The 23,405-nt window shown below is 50.9% G+C and overlaps 1 protein-coding gene across 1 annotated transcript in view; it reads right to left on the reverse strand.

The window, feature by feature from the left end:
* Window positions 1-2,258: 2,258 nt before the first annotated feature.
* CCDC108 (coiled-coil domain containing 108) overlaps window positions 2,259-23,405 on the reverse strand; it is a 39,645-nt gene continuing 18,498 nt past the window's right edge. Inside the window, exons 14-33 of the mRNA XM_006867868.1 lie at window positions 23,029-23,253; window positions 22,062-22,220; window positions 21,757-21,907; window positions 21,136-21,264; window positions 19,844-20,057; window positions 19,418-19,546; window positions 13,370-13,546; window positions 13,037-13,103; window positions 12,736-12,846; window positions 9,876-10,067; window positions 9,616-9,774; window positions 7,958-8,101; window positions 7,714-7,827; window positions 7,418-7,525; window positions 5,500-5,544; window positions 5,085-5,287; window positions 4,519-4,650; window positions 3,489-3,992; window positions 2,487-2,624; window positions 2,259-2,388 (exon numbers count right to left, since the gene is read on the reverse strand). Coding sequence (XP_006867930.1) covers window positions 2,259-2,388; window positions 2,487-2,624; window positions 3,489-3,992; window positions 4,519-4,650; window positions 5,085-5,287; window positions 5,500-5,544; window positions 7,418-7,525; window positions 7,714-7,827; window positions 7,958-8,101; window positions 9,616-9,774; window positions 9,876-10,067; window positions 12,736-12,846; window positions 13,037-13,103; window positions 13,370-13,546; window positions 19,418-19,546; window positions 19,844-20,057; window positions 21,136-21,264; window positions 21,757-21,907; window positions 22,062-22,220; window positions 23,029-23,253 — 3,231 coding nt within the window. The remainder of the gene's footprint in view (window positions 2,389-2,486; window positions 2,625-3,488; window positions 3,993-4,518; window positions 4,651-5,084; window positions 5,288-5,499; window positions 5,545-7,417; window positions 7,526-7,713; window positions 7,828-7,957; window positions 8,102-9,615; window positions 9,775-9,875; window positions 10,068-12,735; window positions 12,847-13,036; window positions 13,104-13,369; window positions 13,547-19,417; window positions 19,547-19,843; window positions 20,058-21,135; window positions 21,265-21,756; window positions 21,908-22,061; window positions 22,221-23,028; window positions 23,254-23,405) is intronic.

Here is a 23,405-nt window from a genome sequence, read left to right on the forward strand (position 1 = left end):
GGGGCTGTGCTTCTTTCTGCAAACTCAGAGAAAGAAGCCCCTTATTACTGTCCAAGGAGCTTCCCCCCTAATCCCCTCCCTCAGGTATTATGTAGGGAGGGGTGGAAGACACCTGGAGTCACAAGGCAGAGACTTAGCTGGGGGCTCAGGCTAACCCCAGACCTAATGTGGAGCTCTTACTTATGGGGTCTCTGTCCTTTCCATGCCCCTCAGACCTAGCACACTGGATAACTGGAAAGCGGGGATGATCTGTTCTAGGTTTCCGATTGAGGCTAATGATCCAGAAACCCCAAGATCCATCCGCACCTCCATTCCCGGCTGACTATACCTAGAAGATGATGGGGTCATGGGGCTTGAGGGCGATAGTGTACTGCTCGGCCTTACCTGGCAGGCTGCCTACCTTCCCTGTTTGTCTATTTCTGTCTGCCTGTCTGTCTCAGACAGGAGTAGACTCAGGTGTCAGCACCAAAGCATCCCCACCCCCATCTGTAGGAGAGGACTGAAGTCTCCATCTTGGTCCTCAGCTCTCCCACCCAGATTTTGCACACCTCACAGGTTCAGCTGGGCGCCTTGAGGTCTCCATCTTCCCAGGGTCAGGATCCCAAAGGAATTGCTACAAGCCCAGGAACCAGGAATTGAGTACTGGGAGGTCCTCTAGGGAGGCCAGACAAGCCCCTCATTGTGTAAATAGAAAACCAAGATGACGCTGGGAAATGACTTGCCCAAGGCCACAGAAGGGACACAGCCACGCCAAAACCTCCTCCGCCCAGCGGAGCCTGCTGGCCTGGATTACCCGGAATAGGCCCCACAGCCCAGGAACAGGGCCGCGCGGGCGGGCGGGGCCGGATGGGAGCCGGATCTCCCTGGGGAGCGGCTCCGGGGCCTCCGCGACCCGTATGGCAAAGGAGGTGGCAACGGCGGCAGCAGGTGAATGCTTGATGATGCGACCCGGACCCCGGGCGGGTGCAGAGAGGCCGCCCCTGCCTCACGCGAGCCGAACGAACAAAACGCTCAGGTCCGGTTTGTGCGAGGGGCTCGTCGCGGGGCGGGAGCGGAGAGCCCGGGGCCGGGCCGTGGCCCTCGGCGATCGCCTGGTCTTCGTCTTCCGCGAGCGCAGAGCCTCCCCACGCTCCGCTGGCCGCCGCCCTCACTTGCACGCGTCCGCAGCTGACACGTCGGCGGCCCGGCGGCCACCACCACAGGTGCGCCTCCCGACCGCCCCTCCCTCAGGTCCGCCCTCCGCCGGCCTCCCTGCCCCCTCAGCCCAGCTGGCTTGGTCCCGGGTCCCCGCCCCGGAGTTTGTGCCGCAGTCGGGGCTCAGCGCGCTCTTATACAGACTGCCAGCCCCCGCCCCTGGACGCACACACACTCACACCTGTCCAGGCGCCCGTTTGCTCAGGGCAAATATTGACTCAGAGGAGGCGGAGCGCACCCCCTCCCCACCGCCCTCCCCCTTCGCTCCGGGGCCGGAGCTCCTCCGAGGCCTTGGCGGGGGAGGGGGTGCGAGGGGGTGCCGGAGATCTGGGCGCCTCTGGAACAACACCAGATGTCACTTTTCCACCCACCTGCCTCTCGCGGGGAGGAGTCGAGCCGTGGAGGACGGAGGCTACCCTGTGGGGGTTGGGGGTACCAGAGAGTAGGGCACCCCAGGGAAGATGGGACAGCCCGTGGGCTGGGAATTCAGATTCACCATGGCAGTCACTTAGTAGGGTTAGTGGCCCGCTGCCTGGCGGTGGCCTCGACCTAGTGGTGACCCCGGCACCTAGCTCCTGCTGCTCTGAGACATGCCTGGGTTTCCGTTCCATCCCGACCTCTCAGCTGAGAGTGCCAGGAGCCAAGGGAAAGGGCTGGAGCGAATGGAACCGAGCCTCGAGGCTGGCGCTTCGGGGAAAGGATAGGGGTAGGTATCCCACTTCGCGGCCACCGGCTGGTGCTTAGTTCGTGTCCACCAGTGCACGCTGGGGCCACGACCAGTCAAACCCTGGCAAGAGCGCCCTCCACCGGCTGGCTGGAGCCCCACGCCGGGCCGTGAGAGGCGAGAACTCTTGTCTAGCACGGGGCCCAGTGGCAAGGCTCACCCACCTGGTCCCCAGGCCCGCGGGGTCGTTGTGGGCCATCTTAGCTGTCCCCACTATTCGTCCTTCTGTGAGCGCGCGCAAGCTCCCCCATGTAGGGGAAATAAAATCAAGGACGTTATAGAAAAAAGACTGGGTGCTTTACTGGCGGGGGGGGCGTGGAGCGAGGGGGTGCAGGTAGGGCTAAGAGGGAAAGTCCGAAGGGCTGGGCTCCGGCGTCCGCGAATAGTCGATGGTGTGTGGACCAGTCAGGCGAGGCGCCTCCACTTGCTGTTGCTGCACTGGGGGTATTTGCAGCAGCGGCGGAGTTATTCTGGAAGACAATAATCCCAGAGAGCGATGGGGATGGGGCTTCAGGCTGAGCCTGCCCTCCCTTGCCTCCTGTGCATCTCCTGGCCTGGGCGCCGCCACCTGGGCACGTTGAGCGGCGGCAGGGCAATGACGCGCGGCCTCGAGGTGAGCACCACTTCCCCACGGCTAGCTTCCACCAGGATATTCTGAATCAGGTTCTCCAGCAGCGCCTCCTGCAGGTTGGCGAAGGCCGGGAGTCTGCGGAAGGAGTGGGACGGGGCACCAGAGTCAGTACATCCACCATCCCCGCGGGATTCATGGCCTCGTTGGCACAGTACAAAGTGCCTTGTGTTTAACGTGGATGCTCATTTCACCATCCTCTCAACGATGTTAGTTCCAATTTTACACACTCAACATGTAACTAACGGAGACCAAGTGATCAAGTGGTAGAAGTGATGGGATTCGAACCCAGGCAATCCTACTCTGCAAGCCAGGCCCTGGTTTGGGGAAAGGCAGTGAGGGATGTGTGGTTGCAAAAGAGACTGTTGTGGGACCTGGAGAATTCTGATAAGGAAAAAGCATCCAAAGAACAGGCCTGAGGGAAGGTGGTGCAAGACAGGGTATTTCTCTTCTGACTGTGGAAACCCATTTAAAATATGCTAACCACTGTGCTACTGAGCCGTGATGGTGCAGTGGGTTAAGCATTGTGTGGCTAACCACCAGTTCAGCAGTTCATGGGGAGTGAGATGGAGGCTATCTGCTCCTATAGATTTACAGTCTTGGAAACCCTAAGGAGTAATTCTACTCTGTCCTATAGGGGTCGCTATAAGCCAGGACCCACTGGATGGCAGTGGGTAACCACCCTGCTGGCTGTGGCATGATGATAAAAGATGAACCACTGGTCCTCTGAGAAAACAAAACAAAACACAAAACCTAAAAGCTCAGACTTACTGTTGAACTGTTCTGCAAGCCCTTAGGGTACTAACCTGGTGTCACTGAAGACTGAGTTAGGAAGCGTTGGGCACCTGGTAGGACTCCACCCAGCTTACCACTGGGATCTGAGTCCATGGGCCGCTCATAGCCCTCTCCCAACCCTCACCTCACTGGGGCGCCGCTGCTCACCGAGAGATGGCCTCCTTCTCATCTTGCTCCTGTTCCTCCTTCATTATGACCTTCAGCTGCTGCTGAAAGTTCCACTGCAGGGTCTCTTGGGACCCAGAATGCAGCATGGGCTCGATCTTTATCCAGGTCAGCTTTTCTTCCTTCTCCTCCATCTCCCTCTCTTCCATTTCCTCTTTGTCCATCTCCTCTTCTTCTTCCATCTCCTCTTCCTCTTCTTCCTCCTCCTCTTCTTCCTCTTCCTCTTGTTCCTCTTCCTCTTCCTTTTGCTCTTCCTCTTCCCCAACTTCTCTTTTCCTCAACTTCAGTTTGAACTCCTCCAGTTCCTTGGCTGTTCCTTCTTCCCAGGTTTTGGGAGGTGGAGACAGGACTGGTACTAAACGCAGGCTGCTCTTTCTGGCCATGAACTTGGCTGACTGCTCATTCCAGAACTGGCAGAAATATGGCACCTGTTCCACCAGACTTTGATTAATGGCTTCATGGAAGTTTTTGTCCTCTAACAGACCCCTGGATGGCAGGAAGGAGAAGAAACTTTGTTGAAGCTTCTCAGGATTCCCTGTGGGGCCTTGAATTCAGGATTCCCTAGGAAGCAGCTCTTGCCTACTGTGTCCACAAAGAGTTACTAAGTGGAGAAGGGAAGCCCTTATCAGTTGTCCCTCTCATCCTTTTTAAAGGAAGGCATTTTGGGTCCCAGGGATTCTTGGAGGTGAACATTATGTGGTGGAGGAGGAGCCAGGAGGTCAGAATTACAGTGATGAGGGTCAAAAGTCCTGGAGAGGCAGTGAACTCCAAACCCCACCTAGCAGCCAAGGAAGAACTTAGGATGCAACTCTGAGGATCCCTCCCCCTAGCACCAACAGAGTTGCACCAACCCAGGGAGCGGGGGCCACCAGTGAAGTGATCTTCCAAGGAAGTTCTATTTCTCAGAAAAAGAAGGGCTCGGACTTCAGGGGCTGTGGGTAGACCCAGAATTGATTGGATGAGTTGGAGAAATGGGTTAGAACAAGGGTCCAAGAGGTTTGTGGTTGGTTACCGGATGATGGTGGTGAGACAATCAATCAGCAGCAGCTTCTCTTGCTTGGAGACAGTGGCCCAGTTGTCGTAGGTGAATTCGTCCTTAGAAATCTCTGGCTCCTTCCCAGGAGGCGTCTTCTTTGGTTCTTCCCTGGGTCAGGCCATGATATTTTGAGTGACTTTAGCAAGCCATCATGCTGGGGTTGGGGCACAAACAATGATGGTGGCTGCCCAAGCATGAGGACATAGATGAATTTGGGGAACCTTTCAGCCTTAATATGGTGATACTAGAGAGGGAACCAAGCCCAATGCTCAGAGGAAGTGCAGGACCTAGAGAGACTTCAAGTTGGGAAGAAAGGAACAAGGAGAAGAAGGGAGGCTTAACTGGGCTCCCCAGGGGGTTCTGACTGCCTTGCCTCTCTCCTTGCAAGGGCCCAAGCAGTGATGAGGCATCTTGAGCCCAACAGTGTCCAAGGAGTCCCACTGCCTCTGTACTTGCTCCAACCCCTTACCCAGGAATGGGTCTGATAAGCCCCAGTTCTGGAGCGGGGGAAGGGTCATCAGAGACTGAAAGAAGAAGCTCACCTGTGCAGGAAGTAGCAGGGAAACTCTGAGAAGAAGTTGGCCAGAAAGGAATCCGTGGCATGAGCACGGGCAGTGAGGCTCAGGCAGAGCATGTCTGGTGGAGGTGGCTCGGGGCACGGCCAGGATGACTGCTCCTTGGGGATATGCAGGTTCCAGCTGGCAGGCCGGTTGGAAGACTGCTGGTTCTTGATGGGGGGCAGCGTCTTTGGGAAGTGGGAGGCATGGATGACAAGGGTTTGGAGGTTGCGATCCCATCACAGGTCCGTAACCTGGTCTAGCCCCCAAACAAGCCTTTTGAGTCACATAAGGATTTGACTCTACTCACTAGAATACCTGTTCCTTCCTTTTATGTTTCGGAGGTATCTCTAGGAGTAAACAGGACCCTCCCAAGTTATCCTGAGGAGATGGGTCTCACCTTGTACTTCCTCATTGGTCCACAGGTTGTGCAATATACCCTTCTCTGTGGAAGCAGACAGAGCCTTGCTTAGGATGATGAGGGGTCTCAAAAAGACTCCCCACTTACAACCCCTCTTGCTGACCCACAGAGGGCCTGAAGTCAATGCCAGGCTTTGCTGTGTCCTCTTGTTCCTGCCCAATACCCAATCACACCCTACTCCAGAACTTTCCTAGGGACATGCTGCCTGGAAGGCAACCTTGACATTTTGCCTGCAGACAAAGAAAATCTGGTTATTTAAATGACAATCTGGTGCTATAGGATAAGCACTGGACTGTTAACCGAAAGCTTGGCAGTTCAAACCTACTAGCCACTCCTTGGAAATCCTATCCAGGGTTGCTAGTCGGAACCTCTAAATGACACTTAGCACTAACAACAAAAAAAGGGACGACAAGGAGATGCTACCAAACACTTGCAGGCTGCCCCAAGGGTGCTGGTTCTTGTACCTGGTAATCTGTGGCTTGATGAAATAAGGAAACATCCTCCCCCCCGTATTAACACTTAATGCAGAAAGCCTTCCTCCTGGAGCCCCAGGGAATAATTTGCATTCACAGTTAAGCCAAACCATCTGAGAGAGCAATGGCTGGCTCCCTGGAGGTTCATGGTGGTGACCGCAGACAGAGGGGATCAGGGTGAAGAAATTCAGGTCAGAACTGAGATGCAAGTTTGTCTTGTGTTTATTATGCTTCCCCCACACCCAAATATGAACAGCCTATGTTTAGTGAGAGCTTCCTGGGTATCCGTCCACTTTGTTGTTGTTATGTGTCGTGGAGTCGGTACTGACTCATAGCAACCCTGAACAGGGTATCCAAGGCTGTAAATCTTTACAGGAGCAGAAAGCCTCATCTTTCTCCCGTGGAATAGCTGGTAGTTTTGAACTGCTGCCCCTGAGGTTCACAGCCCGATTCGTAACCACTACGCTACCAGAATGTACGTGTATGAACTTATTTAATCCTCACAACAACCTTATAAAGCAGATCATATTCTACTTGCCTTTTAAAGATATTTTTAACATGGAAAAATTTAAACATCCTCAAAATTAGAATAACACAAAGGACCGTCCCATCAGCAATCACCTGGATCCAACAATCAGCAGCTGATGGTCATGGCCGTTGTTTACTCTACACCCCACCTCTGGAATATCTTGAAGCCAACTCCAAATGTCAGTCCAAGAAACCGAGAGGTTAAATGGCTTGGCCAAGATCATAGAGCTAGAAATTGCTAAAGGTTGTTGTTGTTGTTAGGTGCCATTGAGTCGGTACCGACTCATAGCGACCTTATGCACAGCAGAACGAAACACTGCCCGATCCTGGACCAACTTCACTACCATTGCCACGCTTGAGTCCATCGATGCTGCCACTTGGCCAATCCGTCTCTTTGGGGGAGGGGCTCTTATCAAAAATAGGTTGGTTGTGACCACAGCCTGTACCCCAAACCACCATGCCACACTCTTCTATCAGAAGGTGAGCTCTTGCTTCTCCTGGGTTGCACATAGTTGTTATTGTCATGTGCCACTGAGTCAGTTCTGACTCATTGCGATCCTTTATAGGGTTTCTAAAGCTGTAAATCTCTGCAGGAGCAGAAAGCCTCATCTTTCTCCCATGGATCTGAACCACCAGCCATGCAGCTATCAGCCACAAAACCCACTACACCGCCAGGGCTCCTGCGCACACAGTAGGTGCTCATTAAATACTGGTTACATGAAGTAGGGGAGTCTCATGGGATATCTGGAACAGATTATGTTTAGCCTAATTCATTCAATCTAATAGCTTATGGTGAGTTAGTCAGTTTTCATGCAAAACCACCTTAGACCTCTATTCCCTCTGACAAACCCAGTCAGAAGATCTGTGGTGTTTCAGGCCCACTCATCTCTCCTCACCTTCGGTTTCCTATCTGTGATGGTGAATTCTACTTCCTGTCGTGCCTTCTCCTCCTTCCATTCCCGTAGTTCCTTATGGTACCTCCTCAGGAGTTGCTGCTGGTACACCTATGGCCCAAGATAAGGAGAGAAAACACCAAGATCTGGAGGGTCTGATGACAGATATTTTCCTGGGCCTGTGCTGTGGGCCCCTACCCTTCCAGTGTCTGACCTCTACTTCTCTCTGGGCGTCTGGAGATCTCAGAGCCCATCCTTCAGCATAAATCTCCTGCCTTTTCTCTGGGACTGGTCCTTACCTTACATACCAGGTCCACACTGTAGAAGCTGGCATGTACCGAAGTCTTCAGGGTCACCACAAATGGGACCGTCTCTTCGGGAGCAACCTCCCCTACTCTGGGACTCACAGATACCTGTTGATTTGATGAAAGGTTTTGGAGTTCCAAAGGGATGGGATAAGGTGGGATGTGATGGGAGTGGACAGGATGGGTCTTGGACTGTACACCTTCAGGTTCTGATTCCATAGGTACAGGGGATGCTCACCTCCCCGAAGTCTAGAGGTTTCAGCTGCCAAGAAAATACAATTGCCCCATTCTTGGAGATATTGTTGAGGAACAGCAGACGGCTACACTTGCTCTGCACAGGGATGTTTCCCAGGGAGATAGAGGACTGTGACAGGAAGACAGTCTGTTGAGAGAGACAGCATAATAACAACTTTGAGAGGGAAAGAATGAATAAGCATAACAACCAATACCAGTTACTAAGTCTTTCCACAGTCAGGTACCACGGTCAGTGCTCTATGTGCATTTGATCTTTACAATGATCCTAAGGTGTAGGTTCTACTATAGTCTCTCACTTGTACAATTGGTATAAAACCCAGACAGCCTCACTTTAGAGCCCATGTTTTTAACCTTTAAAACAGGTTTGGAAGGGCTGAGAGAATCCGAGTCAGTTTAGGGAAGAGAAAACTAAACCAGTGTAAGTAAAGTCTCTGAAGAATAATTAAAGGTGAATAGCTCACTCACGAAAGCTTTTGTGTTCTTCACTAGGCATAGAAAAGGAGCTGTACTGTATGAGTGTCTGAAAAGACTGAGATCACACAGAAGGGTCCTTTCCCTCCATCTAAACCCTGAGTATCTTCAGGAGAGAGGATTTGTTGGCCTCTTTCAACTTCAGGACCTAGAAAATGCTTATTCCTCAACAGGAGTCCAGTTAGTGTCTGAGTGGATGGATACACAGGTGGATGTCTGGATAGATAATGATTGGATCGGTAGGTGCAGGAATTATTGCTGTTAGCTGCCATCGAGTCAGTTCCAACTCACAGTGACCCTATGCACAAAAGAATGAAACACTGCCCTATCCTGCGTCATCCTCACACTTGTGACACTTGAGCCCATTGCAGTTGCGACTGTGCCAATCCATCTCATTGGGGGTCTTCCTCTTTTTCACTGATCCTCCTCTTCACCAACCATGATGTTCTTTTCTAGGGACTGGTTTCTCTTGCTGTCCTCATATCCAGAGTATGAGAGACAAAGTCTCACCATCCTACCTTCTAAGGAGTACTGCGATTATACTTCTTCTAACACAGACCTGTTTGTTCTTCCGGCAGTCCATGGTACCTTCAATACTGTTCTCCAACACCACAACTCAAATGCATCAATTCTTCTATGGTCTTCTTTATTCATTATCTGTCACATGTATATGAGGCTACTGAAAATACCATGACTTGGGTGATGAATGGGTGGATGAATATATGCATCAGTGAGCAGATAGTCGAATGCATAGATGGGTAGGTAGATGGATGTGTGTGAATAAAGGTGGATGTTATTGACCCTAGATGTCTCTCAGCAAAATCCATTCTGATCCAAGGAAGGGACTGTTATGTATAAAGGTAATACCTGAGAACTGTAAAACAGGAGTGCTTCTTTCTACCCCATCCAATAGCCCCATCCCAACTCCCATAGAAGGGGGCGGGGGTGATGAAAGCCCCGGGAGCAGAGCAGGTAGAATGGCATGAGCAGGAGCAGTAACGGGCACTAAGTGGCAGGGAAAACCTCCTGGGATTGTGCTGCCGCCTAACTCTAGAGAAAGTTGGTTCCAGGCAGTATCTCTGCAGCCTTCCCTTTCGACTCTGTTTTCCAGCATTCCCAGCCCTCTAGCTGCACCGACCACCTTGGACCTTCCCAGATCACTTTCCCCACCTGTCCAGGAATCATCAGTCTAGAGTATGTAGAGTTGTTGTCCAATGAGGAGATGTTGTGGAACGGAGCTGTGTCCCCCATGATATGGGGATCATAGCCTACTCCCTGGAAGTGGATGAGGGCCGAGTTCCATCCCAGGATATGTATGGGCACGTCCACCTGGGGAGTCAGCAGGGCGAGGGTAAGGGTTAATCAGACAAGGCCTCTTGTGGGAACCAATGCCCACTCCCCACCTCATAGTATTCCAAGCTGCTACTTACCGTGTAGGTCTTGGCCTCAATGGGTGAGAAGATCCACAAGACCTGAGCGGTTGTACCTGGCTGAATCTCGCCTTGGGGATTAAGGCAGCAGAAGATGGGGTGATCGAAGTTTTGGGCCTGAATCTGTGACAGGATATCGGTCTGGATCTCATATGTCACAGGCACAGAGCCCCCATTGTACAGCTCATAAATCTGTAGGGGGCAGAAATAGGGAACTCTCCACATCATTTCAGGGCAGCAATCCAGACAGCCTGGGGTTCTGTGTCCATTGCAAGAGGGCAGGTTGGCTCCATAATGCTACCTGTACCCTTTCAGAGCTTTCGAGGTCCCCTAGGCTCCCACCCCCCATTATTTGATCACTCCAGAAATATGTACACCTTATTTGAAACTATTTTCAGCCTGTGACATTTTAGGACAATCTATAATCTTATTTGTAAAAGAACACTTTATTTACTCTAACAAACTTATCTTTCTCAAGCTATGGTGGTGGTGGTTATGTGTCGTGGAGTTGGTTCCAACTCATAGTGACCCTGTATAGGGTTTCTGAGGCTAGAAATCTTTATGGGAGCAGAAAGCCGCATCTTTCTCCCACAGAACAGCTGGTAGTTTCGAATGGCTGACCATGAGATTAGCAGCCCGACTCATAACCACTATGATACCGGAGCTCCTTACAGGTATCTTAATGTTTGTGTCCTCAGTACTGGGATTTAAGGAAATGTCCAGGCACAGATCATCCAGACCTTTCATCATTTTATAGTCTCTTGCTCATATCACCTGTGAAGTTTCACTTTCCATGCTGCCATTAGGGGCAATCCTGCTCAATGGCAGGTAAGAAGGCGGAAGGTAGGTTTGAAATGCAGTAGAACTAAATCCAATGGTTGGGAACCACAGTTGTCCTGGAAGAAACCAGAGATCTTCTAGTCCAATCCCTCATTTTATAGATGACGCAAAAGAAGCCAGAGAGAATCAAGAGTTCATCAGAACTGAGTCCTGATGTGGCTGGCACTGTAGGATAAAGCGCTGGACCTCAAGGTAAGTTTGAACCTCAAAGTTGGTAGTTCAATCTCACCAGCCACTCCTTGGAAACCCTATACAGGATTGCTATGAGTCAGAACCAACTCAGTGGCACTTAACAACAAAAAAAGTATTGGATCATCTACTTTTCTCTGTAAACACTCAACTCAAAGGTCTGCTGATTGATCATATTTATCTGCCTGGACCACTCTTGTAAGGATCCAGACATTGTATCCACCTCTATGTGACAACTTCTCTTGGTTATCTCACAGGCATCTCAATCTTGGCAAAACCAAACTTCATGCCTCTAAACCCTATTCCTCCTCCCATTTTTCTCCTCTTAGAAAATGGCATCATGTATTCTGAGTGCCTTCTCCCTTTGCCTTCCCATATTCAATCTCTAACAAGTCCCAGTGATTCTGCTGCCACGATAGATACTAAATCTCCTCTCCTCTCTATTTCCAAAGCCCTCTCATAGGCTCAGACCGTCATTAACTTTTCATCATCTCATGTATGAAAAAGAAAGCTTAGACACCATTGTGACATTGGGGTGGTGCCACAACTAGATTTCTTGACTACAGGTCTGGGACATTTCCTACTGACTGTGTTGTTAAGTGCCTTCAAGTTGGTTTCCACTCACAGCAACTCTATACAGGGTTTGCGAGGAACGACTGGTTTCCTGACAACTGGTTAGAAGTCTAGTGCTTATCCCAGGACTTCTATTGCCTATACGCGTAGCCAAAGGGAGGTGATCTCATTGGAAAGCTTGCCCAGATCACAAAAGTCTTTGCCTTCCTTTTATAGGACCTGAACTTCTGTAGGTCTAGGGGTGCCCAGCCTCAAGACAAGGCAGCTAGGAAGCCAGCTGGCATGTATAGGGAAGTGGACATAGGTCAGGGATAGCATCTACTCTTGGTTTCCCTGCCGGTAGGCTAAATGGCCAGAGGCCCTGCTCAGAAACACACAGGGCTTCCAAATGGGTAGAAATTCCACAGTTGTGAAATATCTGGGAACTATTCTGCCACTTGCTTGGACATGTCCAGTGTACATTTTCAGAGCAAAGGAACCCAATTCTCTCCAGTTAATGAAGAAGTAAAGTTCTACCGCTTCCCTAGGGGTCATAGTCTGGCTCTTCTCCCTCTAGGAAAGTGTTCTTGGAGCAATGTTTTTCAGTTTGTGACTGAGACCTATTAGTGAACGAGTCACAGACCCAGCATTGAAATAATGGAACAGATTTTTTTTTTTTTAATAAAGAGAAGATCAGCATACTTTGCATATAGTAGCTAAAGTATGAAGTCCCTAGGAGGTACACATGGTTTGAGTTCAACTGCTAAAGTGGTTTGAACACATCCAGAAGTACCATGGAAGAAAAGTCTGACGATTGCTTCTGTTAAGCTTGCAGCCAGAAAAGCCTAGGGAGCATTTTTACTGAAAGTGGAGTGGGCTCACCAAGAGTCAGAATGGTTTTGACAGCAATGAACAACACAGCTTACGATTTGCTCTATCATATGTGCATTTAGATTCTGGGTCATAATCTAAAATATACTAGTGTAGTTCATGGTCTGAGGAGTTTGAAGAACTGCGCTTCGAAGGAAGAAATCCTACTTTTGCATGGAAACTAGGCCTGGTACTGGTCTTAGTAGCAGGCAACAGGGACGCAGGTCTCTGACCTTGGGTCTTTCCCATCTGCCTGGTTCACGGGTCCATCTACCAGCCCCACCTCTTATAGTGGGGGCTCCTAGAGAGCAGGGTTGCTGACACCTTGTTAAGGGCTGACTGAGAAGCACAGACATCACCAGGCTCTGCCTCAGACTTTGTGGTGACCAGGAAGATGCAAACCACTGACCTGTCGTGGGGGCAGCGTGTCACCGATGGGGACAGGGACAAACTGGTGGTTAGTGGAGGTGAAGTGCACATACTTCTTCCCCAGCTCCACTGTTACACCTATGAAATTGAGCTGGAAACACAAAGTCCAATGAGTCGAATCCTGGCCCGAGAGGAAGTGATGTTCCCCACAGAGAGATCTCACGCCCAGCTCCCTGGGGTGGGGGTGGGGGTGCACCGCTTCCTGCTCCCTTCTGCCACTCAGGGAGCCCCCTCTCCTCTAGCCTAAGACCCAGGGCAGGACCAGGGTGCTGGGGCCTCACCAGGATCTCCCGGCCATGGGACACCTTGAAGAGCACCGGGAGACGATCCGTGCCAATGAACATGTGGCTGGAAGGGAGGAGATAGTTCAGGGGCAAGTTCTTGAACCCAGAGAAAGTAGGTGAACACATACCATGCCATGCCTGTGGTTCTGAGTAGGCTAGCCTCCTAGGAGCCACAATAGGACATGGCGGGTGGGGGGAATTCAACTAGGCCTGAAACATCCCTTATAGGTGGGTAGCTGAAGTCCACCCAGAGTGGTAGCATGGCTAACATTTTAAAAATGCTGGGGCCCCATGGTCCTGGAGGTGCAGGGCAGAGGTTGAGGAGGGCACCTATATTTGAACTCCACCACTTGTTCCTGCCCAGGACTCAGGCTCCCGGCCTTGGGGCTGATGGAGAAAAGGCAGTTGTCCTGCACACGCATTTGGTGTAGCTCAGCGCAGTTAAACTCTGCTTGCTCTGCCCACAGCTCCAGGTTGATCTGCTGGTCACTTGGAAACAGGAAGGCCCTGGGAGAGAGGTGGGGAATGGGGCAGTGAAATCATGTAAAGGATAGAGAAGAGCCCTCCCTTACTCCACCCCCCAACAGCAAGCTAGGCAAATGTGGCTTTGTTCATTCTCCTTTCCTGTTGGCACCCAAACCTGTGAACAGAGCAGAGTCACAGCAATGGATAAGAAGTAAAGGTTGGGGCTCTCATTGTGGGTGCCAGGGGATAAGAGAGTCACTGTTACATGTGGATCCCTGTGAGCTGGGCACTGACCCTGAAGGGATTTCTGTGCTGAATCTTGGGAAGGGATCAGCCGAGGCTCCAAGAAATGCCATCAGCCCCAGGAGGGGGTTCCTGAGAGGGCGGGTGCTCAGGCCAGCTTGGGGACAGGAGCAAAGGACAGACATTCTAGCATACAGGCACTCCTGAAACAAGTAGGATTGTGTGTATAATTGTTGTTGTTAAGTACCGTTGCATTGGTTCCGACTCATAGCGATCCTGCCTAGGGTTTCCAAGGAGCAGCTGGTGGGTTTGAACCACCAGCCTTGCTGTTCAAGCCGACCTTGTGGCCGAGTGATTATCCTTTAGTGCCATCCGAGAACACTGCAGATACTGCACTCTAAATAGCTGATGAAACTTGAGAGAACAGATGCCTTCAAACATAGCTAGGGAAAGAGGAACTGCTATGGCCTTTTGGAAGGAATATTGGCAGCATCAGTTAAAATAAAAGATGCATATTCACTTTGATTCAAACATCCCACTTTGAGGAACTAACCTGCAAAAACAAAAGCCCATGTGTGTATATACACACACCACACAGGATATTTATCACAAATTTCTGTGTAGTGAAACCAGCCAACCAACAACTGGAAACAAATAATGTCTACCAATTAAACAGTAGGTTAATTACCACAGGTCCATCCAGATGATGTAGTCAGGTGTGGGTGAGTCAACTCTAACTCATTGCAACCCCATGTGATCAACGGGACTGCCCCATGGGGTTTTCTAGGCCGTAATCTTTATGGGAGGGGGTCATCAGATCTTTCTTCTGCAGAGCTATTGGGTGAGTTCAAACTGTCAAACTTTCAATTAGCAGCGAGTGCCTAACTTCAGGGTTCCTTTATATTATGGATTATTATGCAACTATTAAAAATAGTGAATTAGGTGGAAATAATTCAAGTATCAATAGACATTTGGGTAAACAAATTATACATACTACAATGGAATATTATTCAACCATAAAGAGAGATGGAGTCCTGATGAACACGCTATGACATGGATGAGCCCTAAAAACATTATACTGAATGAAATAAGCCAGACACACAAGGACACGTAGTGTCTGATCTTATTGATACAGAATATCTAGAATAAGCAAATACATGGAGACAGAAGTTGATGAGTGGTTAGCAGGGATAGGTAGGAGGGGCACTCAGTTTCTGCTGTGGTGATGGAAACATTTCGAACTAGACCATGGTGAGGGCAAAACAGCATGAGGAATCTCATTAATGTCCCTGAATTGTACACATAAAAATGATTGAAATAGAAAATGTTATATCTATTTTACCATAATAGGAAAAAAGAATGAGTCTGATGTATTGATCTGCAGTGATCTGAAGAGAATGTTACTGATAGAATTTGGAGTGAAAATGTTTTTCAGGAAGCAGTATGTATAGTATTGTGCTATGCTGTAAAATAGGAGTCCTGGTGTGGCACTGCGGGTTAATGAGCTGGAATGCAAAGTTGGTTTGAACCACAAGCTCCTCAGAAATTCTATACAGGGTTGCTATGAGTCAGAACCAACTCGACTACACTTAGCAACAACATACTGTAAATACAGTAAAAGAAAGAGAAAAAACATAACCTTGTAAATGTGTTTGTATGTCCTAGGGGGGCTGGGAAGGGTATGGAGAGTATGCTCCTATCCTTGGTCACCCCCACAGTGTGTGGGAGGGATCTGGGGAGCCTCTCCTTTTTCTTCCATCACCCCTGTATCATGTCACTTGTGATGTGGTGAATATACTGTTTCATCATTGTATTGGGGCATACTGATTAGTGGGCAAAATTGGAGCTCTTGCTCCTTTGGGGGTCCTCCAGACAGTTTCAATGCCTCCTTTGCCCTCACCTTCTGCATCTAGTCTTTCCATCCCCCTTTCCGTGTCAGCCCTCTGGTGTGGACATCCCAACCCCATCAGGATGTTTGCAGCAGCCCTCTTACCTCAAGCCTTGGTTTACCACTAGTCCAACCTCCCTTAGTGGGCCGAGTGACAGATCTTGAAAGTAGATCATGTTCTTGTCCCCCCACCCCCCATCTTAAAACCCACCCATGCCTACAGGAGAAGTACAAATGATCAGGGGAGGTCCCTCACCTGGATGGAGCCATGGTGGTACAGTGACTAAGCACTCAGTTGATAGTTGACAGATTGGCAGTTTGAACCCACTGGCCACTGTGCCAGAGAAAGACGTGACAGTCTGTTTCCATAAAGATTTACAACTCCAGAAACCCTACAGGGCAGCTCTACTCTGTCCTATAGGATCACAATCCGCTCAACAGCAAGGGGTTTGGTTAAGATTTACTCAGTCCTGAGGTCCCCAGGTGGCGCAAGAAAAGGTTTGGCAATCTGTTTCCATTATGATTTCAGCCAAGAAAACCCTATGGAACAGTTCCACTCTGTTACACATGGGGTCGCCATGACTTGACTATAACTAACATGAAGCCTGGCCTGGCCCCTGCCCCTCCCCCAGCTGCCCTGCCTCTCCGCGATCCCCCTGTCTGCCCTTCTCTGTCACTATGCACACACCGGGTCATCTGTCAGCAGGGCCAGTCCACACTGCCCCATTCATCAGGCTAATGACACACCAGGATGCAAGTAAAGCTTTCTCCAGAAGTCCTTCTGAAGCGCCCACCCCCAACACTTCCAGAAGAGAGTGCAGAGCGCGCCCCCTAGTGGTACTCAGCACAGTTCACCATCTCAGAAAGACGAGAGGGGGCCGGCAGAAGTGAGGTCCACAGCCTGCATCTGGGAAGGACCCAGTAAAGGTCTGCCCACTGAACAAGTGAACAAACAACATTCATGCAAGGCCCTGCATCTCTCTGGGCTTTGGAAAGAGGTGTTCAGGAGGGAGTGGGACAGCTGTGAGGTTTCCCCACTCTCTTGCCTCTTGGGTTCTCACTCTGTCCTGCCTGCTGTGCCTCCAGGCCAAAGCCACACACACCCCTTTTCTTGCTGGCTTTGGCAGGAACAAAACCCTCACTCTGTTCTTTATGAGCTCAGCAGAGGAAGAATTTTCAAAAATAGCCTTCTAAGAAATTGAAAGAAAACATAACACAAAAAGGATAGGAGGGGCCAGCTTTCCAAGGAAGGCTCCCTCTGCTCAGAATCCTGGAAGCAGCACGAACCTCCTTCCTGAGCCTCAAACCAGCTCCTGATGGATGAGCCAATTCAGCCGTCACGCTGCCCAGATCTCCTCCCACCTCAGTGGCCAACATCTGGACTCTCTCCACAAAGCAATTGGAGCCTCAGCCCACCAGAACACACCTACTCTGTTCCAGAACACAAGCCAACACTCCCCACCCAAGACCTACAGAACCTGACTCCTGGTCCATTCGAAGAGCCCCAGTGAATGGCAGACTCAGAGCACAAGGCAGGACGGGGACCTTCCCTAGCCAGGCTAGCAACCCCGCCAGAAAGAAGGAGCCAGTTCCCCCCTGTCCCTCTACCACAGGGAGCCGTGGAACAAGCCAGAGTAAGAAGCCACCCTCCTTCACCTTCATCCTGGCAGCCCCCAAGACTCTCCTGAGGCAGGAAGGTTTCTAAGATGATGGGGTACTCCCACCCTGCATATCCTCATTCTCGTCCATTCCTGGCGTGCCCTCTCCCCAACCTGACCCAGAGGAGGCTACTTCTTTTTCACCTCTGTTGAATCAAGCAAAGTTGGAAGCCACCAAAAGGAAGTTTACTAGGAAATCAAAGCGCATGGCAGAGGCAGGGAAGAAGGACAAGAACATCCCTGGCACTGCGTTCTGTACCCCAGTGGGAGGAAAGTCGAGCAGAGGACGGTCCAGCTGGCAGCTCAGTCTTCCAGGACTGGACTGGAAAGGCTGAAGCTACTGGGGACAGTCAGAGATCTGTCTGGCCAACCTGGATCCTTTCTGCAGCCCCATGAAGCTTTGCTCTGCTGTGGCCCTTGTCTTCCACCCCTCCCCCAGCCCTCCCCCAGTCTGGGCCTGACTCCCACTGAACTGGGACTCCGTCCATCAGGCCCAGCACCTAGCCCAGCACATGGTACACAGGAGCAGTTTGCCATTTCCTTGCTGTCTAACTGGTTTAGGAGCGTACAATAACAACAACAAAATCAAACTCGCTGTTGGTGATTCAACTGTGACTTAGCAACCCTCTAGAACAGAGGACAGCTGTCCCATGGGATTTCCAAGGCTGTAAATCTTTATGGAAGCAGATTGCCACATCTGTCTCCCTCAGAAAAGCTGGTGGCCTTCAACTGCTGTTGGTTAGCAACTAAACATTTGACCACTGCACCACCAGGGATCCTTTAGGGAGTTCTATCTGGGCTGCTGGAGTCCTGGTGTGGCGCTGTGGGTTAATGCAGTTCCAGCTCACCAGCTGCTCCTTGGAAACCCCATACAGGGTCACTATGGGTCAGAACCAACTTGATAGCACTTAACAACACCAACAACATTTGGGTTGCTAACCATAGGGTTACCAGTCTCTCAGTGGGAAAAAGATAAGACTTTCTGCTCCCATAAAACTTTACAGCCTTGGAAACCCTACACAGGGCTTCTATGAGTCAGAACCAACTCAACAGCAGAAAACCACCACCACCACCACCCAAAACAATCAAATCCACTGACACCGAGTAAATTCTGACTCACAGCGACACTCTACAGGATTACTGAGACGATACATCTTTATAAAGAGCTCTGGTAGCGTAATGGTTACGAATCGGGCTGCTAACCTCAGGGTCAGCAGTTTGAAACTACCAGCTATTCCGTAGGAGAAAGATGAGGATTTCTGTTCCTGTAAAGATCTACAGCCTCGGAAACCCTGTACAGGGTCGCTATGAGTTGGAACCGATTCCATGGCACATATCGACAACAACAACAATACATCTTTATGGGAGCAGACAGCTTCCTAGTTCTCCCTCAGAGCAGCTGGTGGTTTGAACTGCCAACCTTGCAGCCCAAGGCCTATCCTACCAGGACTCCTAAAATGGGATAAATCTGGGTTTGAAGCTGGGAGGGGCAAATGGTTAACGAACTGAAAACTTGGAAACCAAAAGGTTGGACTCTTGAGTCCACTTGGAGGCACCTTGGAGGAAAGGTCTGGCCATCTACTTGTAAAAAAATCAGCCATTGGAAAACCTGATGGAATACAGTTCTCCTCTGACACACATGGGGTCACCATGAGTCAGAATCAAGTGCATAGCAACTGGCTTCTGCCATCACTAGCTCTGTGGTCTTGACCTCACTGATCTTCAGTCTTACCGACTATGAAAGAGTCAGGAGAGGAGCATTTTTTAGAGGATCAATGTGAGAATTGGAGGAGAAAAGATGAAGCACGGGCCCTAGCTTGTTGCAGATGCTCAGTGAACTTTTCTTATTCGTTGAGGTATCATGGTGACTATGTCCTTAGAAGGGTTACCAAGCATTTATGGGCCTATGGACACATTCCAGCCAGTGATAGGTTCCAGGTCCTGAGAAAACAGCCGCTACATAGCTTCCCTACTTGGTGACCCCAGCCCACCACTGGCCTCCTTAATCCCATCAGTGAGAACCACCGGGCATCTGAGTTTCCTTCAACCAGAGAAGGTGACTTTCCACCCTCCCAGCTTCCGTACCTGTCTCCTGACCCTCACACCCCCTCCAGGCAGCCTTACCAGTCCAAGGGCACCACCCCGGTGTTCTTCAGGGCCAAGAGCACCACAGAGGGCGGAGCCTCAAGTGGCGCAGCTCCAAAATTAAAGTCCAGCTTCAAAGGGGTGAAGACCGGGGGGATCTGGCTTGTGCTGTTTAAACAAAGCAGAGAAACAGGTTCAGATAGTCAGTAAGCAGGGATGGGGACGGGATGGGACCTTCCAGGCCTGACTGGTTTAGGTATCCACCCACACAGGTGGGAACTGGAGAATCTGGGACTTGGGGGGAACAAGGAGGCCAACACACCAGACCCCAACCCAAGTCCTTCAGGGATAGGCAGGAATTTGGAGGTCCTTCTTCTCCAGAGATGGGGAGCCACTGTTGGACAGAGTGTGGCTCTGGGAATGCAGATAGAAAGCGGCAAGAACTTTATTGACAGGTCAGCTCACCTGTGCCGGGTGGGCACCTTGTAGGTGAGCTCCCAGGGGGTAGGGCTGCGCTGCAGGTAACTGTTGAGCATGTCCAGGGAGAAGAGGCGCCACAGATGCTTCCGTGCAATGCCCTCAGCACTGCCCATAGCGCAGATGTCCAGGATGGAGAGTAGTGGATACACGGCAGTCAGAGAGATCCGACATAGCTCCTGCTTCTCCCCTACCTTCTTATCTGGGGAGGAGATGCGGAGGAGAGCACCAGGCTGCTCCCAGCCCTGGTGGGCTGCGCCGGCTGGGAGTGCTGAACCCCTGGGCAATCTATCCCCGGTCCCAGCCACAACAGCCAACCCAGGCCTGGAACTTTCTATGTGCCGGGTACTGCCCTCCATGCTTTGTTCACATAACTATATTGAATGTGCACAGCTAGCTTTCTCAAATGAATATTTTAAGTTATGGCTTTATTGGGGAATAATTTCCATACCATAAATTTCATGCAATTCAAGTGTACAATTCAGGGATTTTCAGAACATTCATGGAGTTGTGTGACTGTTACCCTAATTTGAGATTATTTTCATCACCCCCAAAAGAAGCCAAATACCCATTATCTATCATTCCCAAGTCCCCTTCTCCCCAGCCCCTGGCAACTGCTCATTTATGTTCTGTTTGAACAGATGTGCCCTTTCTGGACACTTCACAGCAACAGAATCCTGAACATGTGGCCCTTTGTGTCTGGCTTCTCTGACATACTATCACGTTCTCAAGGTTCATGCATGTTGTGGTATGTCTCCAAACTGTTCGTTGCTGTGTGCTGTTATTATCCCCATTTTATTGATGAGGAAACTGAGGCACAGAGAGGTGAAGCAACTTGATAAGATTATGTGACTAATAAACACTAGAGACAGGATCTGATCCCAGACAGTCGGGCTCTAAGAGTCCACAGCCTTAGTCCTGGCTCTATGCAGTGCTAACAGCAGAGGGCAGTACCAACCACTGGGCTGGCTCTCAACAAGGCTATTTACATATGGGAGACTGAGATCCAGGGAGGCTTAAAACTGGTCCAAGATCACACAACAAATCTATAGGGTAGCCCCTAACCCTTCACAATGAGCCATCCACAGCTCAGTCACACATACAGACAGACACACCCACAGACAGAGAGGGTGTGTGTGGTACATGCACCAGACACCAGACAAGGTGGGTTTTTGCACACTTGACTCTCAACAACCTTCACCCCACTTCATGCAGTGCTCCTGCACCCTCCTGTCCCCTGGCTGTCTGACTCTGTACTCCAGGTGAGGTGGCCAAGGTACCTCGGTGGGAGAGAAGCAAGTAGCTGATGGTCCAGGAGTACTGGGCCTGCTGCTTGGGGCAGGCAATCAGGTTGATGTTGTCCTGGGACCAGGGTGGCATGCTCCCCTCTGTCCGTTCCAGCTGCAGATCTACTCAGGGATGACCCAGGACGTGGGAGGGAGGGATGTATCAGGAGACAGAAGAGGATGTCCTGCCCCTCCTCCCTGGGTCAACAGAGTGTGGCTGGAAGCAGACCCTGAGCCCGGACATGGGGAACAGTCCCTCTGCCACCAAAGGCAGAAGGACCATTCTTCTTAGCATCACTGGTACTTTTCTCCACCAAAATCAAAACTAAATCCAGTGCCTTGGAGTCAATTCCAACTCCTTATGATTCCATAGGATAGAGTCGAACATCACCACTGGGTTTCCAAGGCTGTAAATCTTTACAAAGCAGACTCCCACCAACCTTTCAGCTAGCAAGGTGCCACCAGCAATCCCGTCTCAGAGATGAGGAAGTGGAGACTCAGAAAGGAAAGTCACCTGCTCAGTATGCCACACTTCTAGGAAGCAGAAGCTCCAGGTTCTTAAACCCTGACCCTAAAAAGCCTGTGTCTACCATGTCCTGGTCCCAGTCTGAGTACCAAGGGCATCGTTGCTGACGACCTCAGGGCTGGACTGCTCCAGGAACAGGCGGTAATACACGGTGCAGTTGCCATTGTTCAGCAGCACCAGCAGTGTGGACTGCTTGCTGTTCACCTGGACGCTCCCGAAGTCCAGCTCCTGCTCCTTCGCCTGGGGGCCAGAGTCAGTTCACAGCCCCGTTCTCCCACCCCTGGTCACAGGACAGCACAGGTGCAGGGCTCTGACCCCAACGTCCTGCCCTCCTGGAGTCAGACACCCTGGGGCCTTCTCTCCCACCCCCACCCACCAGGGCTCTCCCACTCACAGAGAGGCTGCTGGTGATGCCCAAGCCCACCAACCGCAGCATGTAGTGGGTGGTGGTACGGGGCTTGGTGTCTGGGGGCAGGCCTGCTTCCCAGACCCACATCCCCACTCGGAACAGGTACTTCATCTCTTCCAAAGGACTGAAGATCCACGTCAGGGTCTGGGGTCATAGAGGCACTCCCTGAATGGGGGTCTCCTGGAAGCCTGCTCCAAGCTTCTAGCCCTCTGTGGTCCCACTACAGGGTTTAAGCCCCTTTCTGAGTGTCTACCTGTCCCAGACACTTTATTGTCTCTAAGCCCCACACTCTCATACCCCCAAGAGGTAAGTGCTATGGTTCTCATGCCTTATTTTCTGATGAGACACTGAAGACTCAGAGAAATGCGGTGACTTGCCCAAAGTCACACAGCAGTGAGGACTGGAGCTGCGTCATGGACTTTCAGAGTCTCTGCCACCTCTTGCCTCCCCAGGACCTCCCCTTTGGGCTCTTACAGACACTTTATGATGCTGGTTCTTTCCCAAGTTGGGCCTCCCTAACTAGTCTAGAAGGCCTTAGACCAGGGATGAGATCTGCCATCTTGGGGGCCAACTCTTGTCCTTCTTCAGACTGCCACTGACACCTCTGGGAGTCTGTTCCTCATCCCACAGCCATCATTTGGCTCCAAACCCAAGTGCTCTGAGTCATCCTTCCCCATGACTTTACAGCTTTAGGGATGATTATCAAGAATGGACATGCCCAGGGTCTTAGCTCTGTTTCTCCTAGCGTAGGGCCTTAGTGCATGGCTTTTGCTCTCCAAATCGCAAATCTTCTTTGTGAGAAGGAGGCGAGGGTGGTGGTAATAACAAAGCCTACTCATGAGACTGGGAGGTTAGTGGGGACTGTGGATGGAATGGCAGGGTGCACATACCAGGCCTGGACCATGGTTGGCACCCTTTCCTCCAGCCCCAAGCTCTGGGGGAGGGCACTCACAATGTTCTCATTGGGTTGGATGAGACTGCGGGCAGGCTGGACAGCCAGCATCTTGCAGTTCTGCTCAGAGACCCTCCATTCGAACTCCAAGGGCAGACGTGAGGGATTACTCAGGGTAACGGGACTGGTGGAGGAGCTGCCCACCCAGGTGGGCTTGAAGAAGACGGTCTGACAAGTATCCAGCCTTAGCTGCAGTGGCTCCTCGCGGCTCAGCAAGCTCACCTCCTGGAACCAGAGGGAGGAGAGATGGTGCTCTGACCTCACACTATAGCCCAACGCCCCCAAATACCTAGGAAGACTCTTCAGGCCTGGGCATGGGCAGTGTCTGTCAAAGGCAGAGTGGGCAGGGACTGATGCAGAGTGTGGTTCTTGGAAAA

The sequence above is a fragment of the Chrysochloris asiatica genome, unplaced genomic scaffold (genome assembly GCF_000296735.1).
Source record: "Chrysochloris asiatica unplaced genomic scaffold, ChrAsi1.0 scaffold00110, whole genome shotgun sequence".
Classification (NCBI taxonomy): domain Eukaryota; kingdom Metazoa; phylum Chordata; class Mammalia; order Afrosoricida; family Chrysochloridae; genus Chrysochloris; species Chrysochloris asiatica.